The sequence below is a fragment of the Camelus dromedarius genome, chromosome 9 (assembly GCF_036321535.1).
Source record: "Camelus dromedarius isolate mCamDro1 chromosome 9, mCamDro1.pat, whole genome shotgun sequence".
Classification (NCBI taxonomy): Eukaryota; Metazoa; Chordata; class Mammalia; order Artiodactyla; family Camelidae; genus Camelus; species Camelus dromedarius.
This window is the reverse complement of record NC_087444.1, coordinates 35,523,760-35,536,393: the sequence shown is the minus strand read 5'-3', so window position 1 is coordinate 35,536,393 and position 12,634 is coordinate 35,523,760. Positions and strand designations below refer to the sequence as shown.

General features: G+C 35.4%; 1 protein-coding gene across 1 annotated transcript in view; it reads left to right on the top strand.

Annotated features, from left to right (window-relative positions):
- Window positions 1-12,634, top strand: part of SNTB2 (syntrophin beta 2) — a 90,061-nt gene that overhangs the window by 56,578 nt on the left and 20,849 nt on the right. The window contains exon 4 of the mRNA XM_010979226.3: window positions 4,511-4,653. Within this exon, the coding sequence (XP_010977528.3) occupies window positions 4,511-4,653 (143 nt within the window). The remainder of the gene's footprint in view (window positions 1-4,510; window positions 4,654-12,634) is intronic.

Genomic DNA, 12,634 nt, shown 5'->3' with positions numbered 1-12,634 from the left:
TAAACATATGTTCTTCTTTTTCTCTTTTATAAAAGAAGAGCATATTATGCACACTGCTTTATACTTTTCTCCCTTTTTTTCATTAGACAGTATATCCTGGAGATCTTTTCATATCAATGCACAAAGAGTATTCTTTTTTTTTAAGAGAGAATAATTTTTCATTCATGCAAAATGTTGAAAATGACTAAGTTTCAAGGTCATGTTGATCTGAAAAATTTTTTCAGCTACAGTGCATTGTTTTTTACAACTGTACAGTTTTCCATTGTGTGGCTATAGTTAAATAAGCACTTCCCCAGTTTTGTTGTCCTAATCTTTTGCCATTACCAAGAATGCTACAGTGAATAACCTTGTAGTTTGTCCTTTCACACATGTGCTATCCAAACTCTTTGGTTCCCAAGTTCAGATAGGTCAGATAACAAGGAAACACATTATCTGAATGTATTTGGTTCTTAAGTTTTTGATAGTGAGCTTGGATTGTTAGAGTTCATAGAACAGGGGTTATTTCTATACTTATAGGATAAATCCCAGAAGTGCTGGGTCAAAGGGTCTATTAGTTATCTATCGCTTTAAAACAAATTACCCCAAGATTTAGTGGCTTTTAAATAACATTTACCTCCCACAGTTTCTAAGGATCAGGAATCTGGCAGCAGTTTAGCTGGATGATTCTGGCCCAGGATCCTTCATGAAGTTGCAGTCAAGCTGTCAGCCAGGGTGGCAGTCATTTGAGGGCTTGACTGGATTGGCAGGTTTACTTACAACATGATTTGGACACAAAGCTATTAGCAGAAGTCCTCAGTTCCTTGCCATGCAGGCCTTTCCGCAGGGCTGCCTTAGTATCCTCGAGACATTGTTGTGAGTTTTCCCCAGAGCAAGTGATCTGAGAGAGAGAACAAGATGGAAGCCACAGTACCTTTTATGACCCAGTCTCTTTTGCTCTTTTCTTTTCATTAGAAGTGAGTTACTAAGTCCAGTCTACACCCCAGGGCTCTACTTCTTCAAGGGAAGAATAGTAAAGAATTTGTGGACATATATTTTGTGGACATGTTTTTAAACTACCACAAATGGTTTATGCATTTGTCATTTTGATAAATATTGCCAAGTTGCCTTCCATCAGGTTGAACTAATTTACATTCCCACCAGCAATGAATGAGAGTTGCTAGACTTCTAAAGTAAACTTAATTTGGTTTATGCTACAAACAGACAAGTAGAAAGGAGAAAAATAAAGCCACCAATTCATCACAGTCTGCCCTTTATAGACCATATTTAGTGTATTTCCTCCACTCAGTTGTGAGCTCTTGGAAGACAGGAACACATTTTTTCCAAATCTTTCACCGCCAGAGAACTTAGCCTAATGCTTTGTATATAGTAGATGTTCAGTAATTTTTTTCCTTTGTCTACATATATACATGCAAAAAGCAAGCAAACAAGTCATTAGTGATAAAATATTGTCAAGAACACAAGCTGAGGGTTGGGAAATAATACCAAGTAGAAAAGTTTCAACTTCTTTAAAAATAATATCACAAAAGTAACCCAAAGTGCTATTTCTAAAATACTCATGATTTTTACTTTTTTTAAGTAGTTGTTTGGGTTACCCAAATCAAATATCACTCAGAATAAGATATTTAAGCAAGACTGAATACCATTTCTCAGAGGTATTATAATAAACTCATGTATCTGTAAAGGTTCTACTGGGTAAATGCCAAAGCCTTTTCTAACTATAAGATTGTTTAATTGTATGAGTATGAAAATGGGCAAGATAATTTTAGATCATATAATCTGTTTAAAATAGGTAAGAATTTATTTTAGCAATAGATGTATTTCCTGAAAAGCTTGCATATAAATGAAACTTTCAGTTGTACTTAGAAAAGGTAGTCATTTGGGGCAGATAAATTAAGGAGAGGTCATTTATTTAACCTTAAATGATCTCTCCTTGATTTATCTTTTTTTTTTTTTAATTTAACATTGTCATGAATTGAGTTTGCTTAAAATAGGGAAAACCTATGCTGCAGATATTTGGTAATCAATAGGTAATCTGTTCTGTGCAAGGGACTTCTGTCTCTTTATTGATATTGATTTTAATGTGACTGATAGTTTACCTTTTAGTTGGTTATATTCTGAAAAGGGAATTTTCTTGAAGTCCACCAAATGGAGGGACATACATTATTTGTAGATGAGTATTTTTAAGCATTTAAGTATTGATTGGAAAAGCCAAGGCAGCCAAAGAAAGCTTTGTTTCCACAGTTCCTACTTTGTCCCTGATTATTCTCAAAATGTGTAAAGACTCAAATTAGGAACATATACACTAGATCAGGGTTAGTGGAATGGTTTGTTTATTTTTTTGCTCCATGTTTTCTGTATCTTCTGATGTACAGAAGTACATCATCTGTCAAAAACATAGATTTATAGGATTAAGGATTTAGGGAATGAATAATAACTGACTAATTTTTTATCTTTAGTGCTATTCAACTCTATTCATTAGAAAATAAAATTTGGAGAAGGCTGTTCTTTGGCCAGGTGCATGAATGTGTGGATGTTGAAACACAAGCAAACCAGAACCCTAACATTAGTGTTTCTTTTTCCTCTGACCAAAAATTGAATAGTAGAGCCCCAAGGCTGTTTATACTGATACCACAACCATAAACACATACTATATATATTAGGCAGCATTTTGACTCCAGTGAAAGCAAACAGTATCCTTATAAGTGAAGGCAAATAGGCAAACAGAATGACTTAAACTGAGATTTCATTTTTCTCCAGTGGTAAGTAGAAGAGGGAAAAGATACACTCCAAAAACTAAGGACTCAAAAGAGCTAAACACTTTTGAAAAATTGTTAATTGAACAAAAAGTTTTCCATCTTGAAATTAGACATTGCTTCTATTGGCATTAGCAGTTTTCCTTTAGCGCCTGATATCTTCTTTGAGAAGAAATATATTTAATTTAGGCTTTCCAAATGCATATGTTCTGATCTAGCCTTCAAAATCTCTCTCTTATAACTTAGCAAAAATATTAATTTAAGAAAATCAGATGATCATTTTATCCCTTCGCAAAGATAGATTTTTATGTTATTTACCATATTGAAATACTGTCTATAACAATCACACAGACAAAAACTTAGTAGTGCACATAAATGAGAAATCCCTTCAGGATATCTATGACCCAAAAATGTGAGAATCTGAGAGAATCTTGTTAGAGCTGATACTCTTCCTCCAGATATTACAGTTAACCCCGAGACCAATATACAGTCTTAGAAATCTTGGGTTTACCAATAAGGAAAATATAATTATTTCTACCATACTTGGCTTAAATTCTCAGTCAGGTCATATGTTTTCTGCTTTCAGTACATGGTCAAACATGGATAACTTCACTGACTGGAATTAATTTCCCACTCTTGCAATCAGCTTGTGGCTCTAGCTAGGAGAGAAAATCCTGGTGGTAGATGTTACAGTGCAGAACTGAACTACTCAGGCTACTTTTCAGATTATAGACGTTTTGTTAAGGTCCCCTGACACATCCATATTACCTTCAGAAGTCATTAAGGAAGAGAAAATAAAAAGTGGTTCTGAAGACAACTAAGAGACAAATGATTCATCAATTTGAATTGGCCTTGAAGGTGTGAGTGATAGTAAGCTGAAAGTTTAGTGTTAAAATAATCTTGTTGTTAAGCATTCCCCAAAGGTCTCAACTTAGGAAGGCAAACATTTGATGATACCAGGGCTTTTCTTGAGCACAGTCTTTTGCTTTTTGGCCTTGGATCCTTGACAGTATGTTTAAATGGTAGTTGTTTGCCTGTGTTTTAAAACCCTCACAGAGATAACTTGAGCTTTATGCAGTTAAATGCAATGGTACATTTGAAACTGAAACATAAACTTCCTGAAATGTAATGGGGAACTCTTTGACAATAGTTTATATCAGTGTTTTCCAAAATACAATGTAGTAGGTCGTATCAGCATTTTAAAAAGATAGAATAGAAATTACCAAAGTATGTTGCACAAAGTATAGGGAATTTTTAAATTCAGTATTTACATGTGTGTTTTGAGTTGCAATGTAAAAATGTATTTCCTATTGTAGGTCTTGATCAAAAATATTTGAAAGACACTGGTGTTTAGATTATAGACTTATTTAGTAAGAATTTCTATCCTGTATTTAGAAGATGTTACTCCCACACTGGATATATTAAAACTATTGTCATTTTGAACAGATTACCACATATTTAATTATAATTGATGATAATTAGTTATTGTGGAATAGGGAAGAAACTGTCACATCGTTAGAAAACATCTGTAACTCATTCAGGGAGAGCTTTCTCAAACTACGTGATCTACCGCACTCCTCCCAGTGAAGAATCCCTGCCAATGGGAAGGAACTTGATGGGATGTCTTCCTTTTCTCATGTCTGTTAGGATGGGAAAACAAAATGGAGACCCGCTATGTTAGGCCATCACTGAAGGGACTTTTACAGGTGTATATCACTATACTTAGCTCTGCTCTCTGGATTTCACCATTGTAACAGGCAAAACTAGATGGTGGAAGACAACAATGGAGACCTGTCCTCATGGCTGTGACTGAGAAGGATTTGCTGCTTTATGACTGTATGCCATGGACAAGGGATGCCTGGGCGTCACCATGTCACAGCTACCCTCTTGTTGCCACAAGGTAAGAAAGACAAAAAAATAAAATATCTATCCTGCTCTAAGTCTACTAAAGAATTTTAAAATGAATTTTGTTATTCATTAGGTTCCTAAAATAGCATTTAAATAGTTGATGTAGTTGATTTAGACAAAAACTTTTCTTTCACAACCTTACTGTTTTGCAGCTCCTAGCTCAGTATAAATGGTTTCTGTCACTAGTATTTTTGTGTGTATTTTTTAAGTTGCTGAAGCAGTTTCCTAACTGTTCCTTTCAGGACTTGCTTAGTCATGAAGATAAGTAAATAGTGGGGTTTTTTTCTTTACTTTATTGACTGTGACTAGAAAACCACTGAAATTGTGGCAGCCTTTTTACTGAGTGATGAAATCATTTAAACCAGAATGTGGTATGTGAATTAAACCACGCAAATCAGCCAAAATATTCTTCCACTTTTCTTTCTAGTATAAGAGTACATAATTTTGATTCCATCAAATAAACATTAATTTGACCTGAAGCAACGGGACGTTTTTAGCACGCCAGATGTGGGGAGTTGGAAGGGAAAAGGATAGAGAAATATAAATTTGGGGGCCAAGATGTCTTAAGAACAATTAGAAACTAGTTATTTAGTGTGAAACTAGAAAATATATTCACATTCAGTGTTACTTGTGATTAAAAAAGAATCAGATTTTGATATAACTCAAAAATTGCTCATTAAAAAGGAACCCCACAGAAAAGTATTTGGTAATCAAAAATGCTAAATGATGGAATCATCTGGTATGTCCCACAGGGACCAGTGTGGGGGTTTCTGCTTTGAGCAGACAAAGATTCATGTGAGGAACAGTGTTCTTTGTATTACAGGGGGACTTTCACATTATATAGGATTTCCTCCAATTTGCCAAGTTCCCTTACATATATCATTCTTTTTATAAAAGTATAATTTTCACATAGCTTTTCAGGAGTTTCTCTGTAATTTAGAGCTGGAGCATTTAAAGCACACAATAAAGAGTTTATTGAGCTTCAGAGTTAGGGAGGTGTGCCCTGATTAATTCCTTCAGGACATAAGGGTCCTGCAGAAGGACTGAATTTAACCATCAGTTTCTCTGTTTTTGTTTTTGTTTTTAATCCTCACTAAATTATAACCTCCTTGAGGTCAAGAACTATGACTTGGTCATCTCAGCATTTCCCATAATGCTTTGCATACAGTAGCCCTTCAATAAATCTTAGTTGAGGTAAATTCTGTTACTTAAATTACAGTTTCTCTGTCATGGTTACATTCAAAACATGACAGGAATCCTGTGAAAACGTGTACACGTCTCACAGATAAAATTAGAGCAATTAAATTTGTATTTTCCAAAGATTTAGAGCTTATGAATATGACTATAGAGATCGCATAAGTTTAAATTTTACAGAAGATGCTTATGCTCCAATTATGATTATGGAATGCAAGGAGGGTAGCTTTATCCTTAGATATTTCCTTAACTGTGTGTCACTGGAGAGATAGTACAGAAGCCTATGACATCCCCTAGATGAGCCTTTGTTCAATACTAGAAATTACAATCCCAGAAACAGATAATTTCTGGCCTTTGACTAGACTGGGTCTAGACCATCAAGGTACTTTGGTACTAAAGAAGGAAACAGGATGGTTGTGTGGGTACAATCAGTGTGGTATTAATTTGCGACTAAGGAAAAGATGTAAATAAGATTTAAGAGCTAATACTATAAAACTCTTAGGAAAAAATACAGAAGTAGATCTTCATGACCTTGGCTTAGGCAGAGCCTTCTTAGATATAACACCAAAAGTACAAGCAACAGAGAAAAAATAAATAATTTGGACTTCATCAAAATTAAAAACTTCCGTGCTTCAAGTGTCACCATTAAGAAAGTGAAAAGACAGCCCACAGAAGGGGAGAAAATATTTCAAATCATATATTTAATCTGGTACTTGTATCTAGAAAATATGAAGAACTCTTACAACTCAGTAGTAAAAAGATAAATTACTCCCCCCCCCAAAAAAAATGGGAAAAGGATCTGTATAGACATTTGTTCAAAGAAGATACACAGTGGCCAATAAGCACATGAAAAGATGCTCAGCAGTAATTAGCTCAGGGGATGTACAAATCAAAAGCACAGTGAGCTACCACTTCCCACCCACCAGGACAGCTATAATTAAAAAGATATAGTATACAAGCATACACTAGGATGTGGGAGAGAATAGAAATCTCATACACTACTGGTAGGAATGTCAATGTGGAAAACAGTCTGAAAGTTCTTCAAAAGGCTAAACATAATCACCCTATGACCCAGCAATGCTACTCCTAGGTTATATATCCAAGAGGAATGAAAACTTAGGTCCACACAGAAACTTATCTGTGAAAGTTCATAACAGCATCATTTATGACACCCAAACAGTGGAACCCAAGTGTTCATCCACTGATGAACAGATAAACAAAATGTGGCATATCCATACAATGGAATATTATTCAGCAATAAAAAAAGTTCTAATATATGCTGAAATATGAATGAACCTTGGAAACTTTATGCTAAGTGAAAGGAGCCAGATGCAAAAGACCACATATTGTACGATGCCATTTATAGAAAATATCTAGAATAGGCAAATTTATAGAAACAGGTTAGTCATTGCAGGGGTTGAGGGGGTGGCAGTTGAGAGAAATAGGGGGTGTGTATAGGAATTCTCTGGGGGATAATGAAAATGTGCTAAAATTGTGCTGATGGTTGCACAACTTATTATTCTAAAATTCATTGAGCTTTTAAGTGGGTCAAGTATATGGTATGTGAATTATATCTCAGTAAATCTGTTATAGTGAAAACAAACCCCCAAAACCAACAAGACTTAATAGAAGGAGCTAAGACCAATCCTTAAACAATTTTAGTCCCTAATCTGCCACTTTTAGTAGATAATTAGGAGCATGTTACTTAACCTTCCTGTGCCACAGGTTTTTCATTTGTTATTAATGAGATAGGGTAGGTGTATTAAATGAATTAATACTTGTAAAATGTCTACAGTGGTACCTGTCACATTGTAGGTGCTCAAGTAAGTGTTAGTTGCTCTAATTGTAATAACTGTTATTTATTATTAAGTGAAAATATGTCAAAGAAGAATTTGTGTAAAAAGTATAATTGGTTTAATTTTGCTATTGTTAAAAGAAGTGCTTAACTCTACCCCATAGTTTTTATGAGTAGCAAAAGTTTCATATTAAATGTGAGGAATTCAAATAAATATTTCAATCAACCTAGACATGCAAGTTGAACTTGGCCGTTAATTAAATGGGTGGGGCCTATAGCTTTCTGAACATGTTGTTTCCTAGTAAGTTTAATTAATGCAACAGCAGGAATTCTTTACTCCTTGCTCAGGAATTACTGGTGGATTAGAAGCAAAGATGATAGAGGAGAGGTTTAGTTTTTCACGTGGCCATGTTGGCCAGTGGGAATCAGTTGAAGTCACTGCTTGATAGAGTTAATCGGGGCTTAATCATCCTCTGCCTCCCAGAGGGCGCAGACAATGGCCACTGCAAGAGACCAGAGGAGGAACCAGACCAGGAGGTGTCCTGCAAGAGAGAGGCAAGGCCAGAAAGTGGTGTGTTTATGTCTTTTTAGTTTTCTGTGAAGAATAAGAAAGGGCTGAATGTTCACTTTCACTAATTCTAACACTTTGGAACATGTTCTTATGAGTGGATGAGACATAAACACACAAAGATAACATAAACACATAGAGAAGGAAAAGATTAAGGACCTTGATTATCCACAGCAAAAGTAGATAGATAGTCCCTGATAAGAATTAATTGTAGTTCAGAAATCAAAGAACATTGTTAGGGTGATACAAATTAACATGAGTTACCATTTATATTGGCTTGTACATTTACAGATTCTTGGAAACCAAAGCTCTGGGTGTGTCTGTGTGTGTTTGTGTTTATTTAATAGCTGATATTTCAGGCTGGTTGAGGAATTAAGTAAAATATGGAAGTGGTAAGTAAAGAGGATTTTTATTTTATTTTATTTTTACTTTACATATTTCTTGAGGTTAAAGCCAGATATACAGGTAGAAAAATAGATATAGGTGCTGTGGATTTTGCAGAATGTGCATTTTGTAGTTTTTTTCCTATGAGTTTTCTTTGACTGGAGTAGAAAAAGATCCAAAGAAAGTGTGGCTACTTTACAATATGGAAAATTGAGTGATGTTGTGCTTATGGGACTTAAGGGGCAAAAGCTGCTAAAACGCCTTTGCATGAGCTCATCTGGCCTCCTCACTAAAGGGGGCCTTTAGGCAATGTGTTTTAACCAGCTGCTGTGCAGCGAGAGTTCAGCAGCTGGTTTGAATTAGATTCCCTCTGCCAAATATTTCATGATCAAATCTGTAGGAAAAATTCTTCTAGACTTTATATTTTTTAATGTCTGACTTGGGATTAGCAGTCAAACTGAATATGGTAGAATACACCCTGTCACTTTCCTTACACTCTGTCTTATTTGGATTATATGTGGAGTAGTTTTGGAACTTTCTTAACTCTTGCTGAGATAGCTAATGTGTAATTGGCATGTTGGTTCTCTGGGAATCAGCTCAGGGAGGCAGTTCTCAAACTATACTTCCATGGACCTCTAGGGATCCCCTCTTCGGGGTCTGTAAGTTCAAATTATTTTCATAGTAAAATGCTAAGATGTTTGCTTTTTTTCACTGTTGACATTTGCACTAAGGATTAGTAAAGTTGCTGGTACCTTAGCATGAATCTTGCTATTGGCACCAAACTATATGGACTTGCCAGGAGAAAAAATGTCAGTTTAACCTCAAAATGTCTTTGTTGAAGGAGTAAAATTTGCTAGCTTTATTGACGCTTGACCCTTGAATATTCCTCTTGTTAATAATCTGTGAGATGAAGTGGGAAGTGCTCACAGAGTGCTTCTGCTGCATGCTGAGGTGTGATGATTGTTTCAGAGAAAAGTATGTGTGGTTGAGTTGCAAGCTGAACTAGCTGCTTTTTTCATGGAACAGTTTTTTACTTGAAAAAATAACTGACTGACGAACTATGGGTAATCACACTTCAGTATTTGTCAGACATTTTTTCTAAAATGACCAAAATGAATTTATCATTTAAGGAAAATACTGATAGTATTTGTTGCCAATTATAAATTGCTAGCTTTCACCAAAAGCTAGAAGTGTGGAAAACTTGTATCTGTCAACTGTGAGTTTGACAGCTTTTCAGTACTCTTCCAATTTTATCCTTCTTCCTGAAACTCTTCCACTTTGCCTTCTGAAAGTCACTCAGTCATTAGTAAAATCTTTTGTATCTTCAATTTTTCTGTGACGATTCTCGCCACCTTCCTCCTCTAAATGTGGCTCTCCCTTAGGGACACTGCTTCCCCTTCTGTTTTTTCAAGAGATCTTGTCTCCCACATCCCACTTATTATTGGGCTTGGAAACAGAGTAGGTGTCTTTGCTCCTTGTTGCCCTATTAGTCCATTGTTCTTCACTCCTGTCTAAAATCTCCAGCTACTTTGAAGTTGATACCTTCAGACTCTTCAAAAGAGTATACTTGAATATTTTCCCTGTTGACATGATCTCAAGACCACCAGATCACTCTGCCTTCCCCTTAGAGATGTTAGCACCTGGATCAAGTTTCTTCTTTCTGTTTCTGTCTCCCTCCCCCTTTTCCTTCAGTCCAGTTTTCCTTCTCTCCTTCCCTCTTCCTCCCTTTTCCCTTCCTCCTTTACATAATCCTGAAATTTTTTTTCCAGGTAGTTTTATACATTTTTCCCCCCTCCTGTTTACCTTTTTTAAATTGAGGTATAGTTGATTTACATTGTTGTGTTAGTTTCTGGTATACAGCATAGTCATTCGGTTATACATACATATTCTTTTTTCATTATAGGTTATTACAAGATATTGAGTATAGTTCCCTGTGCTATACTGTAGGACCTTGTTGTTTATCTATTTTATGTATAGTAGTTTGTATCTGCTAATCCCAAACTCTTAATTTATCCCTCCCCACCTCTTTCCCCTTTGGTAACTATAAGTTTGTTTTCTACGTCTGTGAGTCTGTTCCTGTTTTGTAAATAGGTTCATTTGTATCATATTTTAGATTCCACATATAAGTGATATCATATGATATTTGTCTTTCTCTGTCTGACTTACTTCACTTAGTATGTTAATCTGTAGGTCCATCCATGTTGCTTCAAATGGCATCGTTTCATTCTTTTTTATGACTGAGTAATATTCCACTGTGTGTGTATGTGTGTGTGTGTGTGTGTGTGTACGTGTACACAACATCTTCTTTATCCAGTCATCTGTTGATGGACATTTAAGTTGCTTCCATGTTTTGGCTATTGTAAATAGTGCTGCTATGAACATTGGGGTGCATGTATCTTTTCAATGTAGAGTTTTCTCTGGGTTTATGCCCAGGTGTGAGATATATACACATAATCCTAGAATTTTGATGATTTTAATGTCTAACATAGATGCTCCTTCTGTTACCCTGAACTCTCAGTTCCTTGACTTCCTCCCCTGAAATGATGTTGTCTTTCACACCATCTCTATCACCCATCACCACAATCTTGCTAACACTCTTATCATTACCAATAATTGGGCCCTCTCCATAATATTGAGTTGTTTCAATAATATCCTCCCATTTTCTTCCCATTTGCTTGTTTTTATTTTAACAGCTTTATTGAGATATAATTTATTTACCATGAAGTTCATGAAGTTATGTATGCATTAGGACCACTGTCTAATTCCAGAAGATTTTCATCACCCCAAAAGGAAACCCCGTATCTATCAAAAACCATCCTATCATTAGCCAGTGAAGGCCTCTTAAAGTGGACTTCTGAGCCCTTTTGATGGGACTTTTATATAAAAATATTTGAGAATTGCCATGTTATCTGTTATGATAAGACTATTCTCAATTTATCTTGCGTATTTTCTGTTCTAGATCAGACATTTTCCAAGAAGCCTCAATTTCTTTTTTTTTTAAGGGGTGGGGGTTCAGTTTAGGCTAACTAACAACATTTGTTGCTATTGGGTTAGTTATTGTTTATATGCCTTTGTTGATGGACAGTGGTGGGAAGTGTGTATATGTTTGTGTATGTGTATATATATATTTTTAAACATAAAATACATACTTCAGACAGATACACCATTTCAACTTTGACACCACAGTGTTTTTACTTAACCTCTTCTATCTTATATCTAGTTTTTCTTTTTCCCATACTCAGAATTCCAGATCTTAAGGATACCAGAGATCAAATTAGAATATTCCTTAAATTGTTCATTTGCTTTATCTCACATTACATGTCAGAATGGTACTACTGTTACTACTACTACAGCAGTGTCACCAACAATATAATTACTGAAAGCACTTGAAAAAAAAATAATGTTTTCGGCTCCTTTTTTTGGTATTTTTTTTACCTGGTTTCTCCTGATTCTCTGTCAATTCTCCTCTGACTTCTGAAACCACATTTTCTCATTCCCCTTCGTTGATTCCTCCTTATCCTCCTGACTTCAAAACATTTACTTATTCCAGGGCTTAGATCTCTTCTTTATCAACTATCTTGCCCCTCTGATGATTGTATCTAGTACCATAGCTTCAAATATCTCCTATACATCGACAACTTTCAAATTTATATCTCCCAACAGAATCACAGACTTACATTCCAAATGCTTATTTAACACTTTATTTACATACTGATAATCATTAGGAAGCATGTTCTGTTGGTAAAAGTAACCAAAAGTAATAAAAATAGATGTTTATTTCTTTCTTACATATAAGAAATCTACCATCCTTAGCAAGAGGCTTCTACCCTTCAAGGTTGCTTCATGGCTCAAGAAGGCTATTGGAAGCTCCAGCCATCATATCCAAATTGTAGGCAGGGGAAAGAAGAAGAAAGGAACAGAAGAGGACATACTTGCTGCCTTGTTCTCCAGTTGTGTTGCTTTTCTAGTGATCCTACCCAATAGGAACTTCCAGTTCATTGAACATCTTTTCCTGCAAAGAAGTTTGGGAAA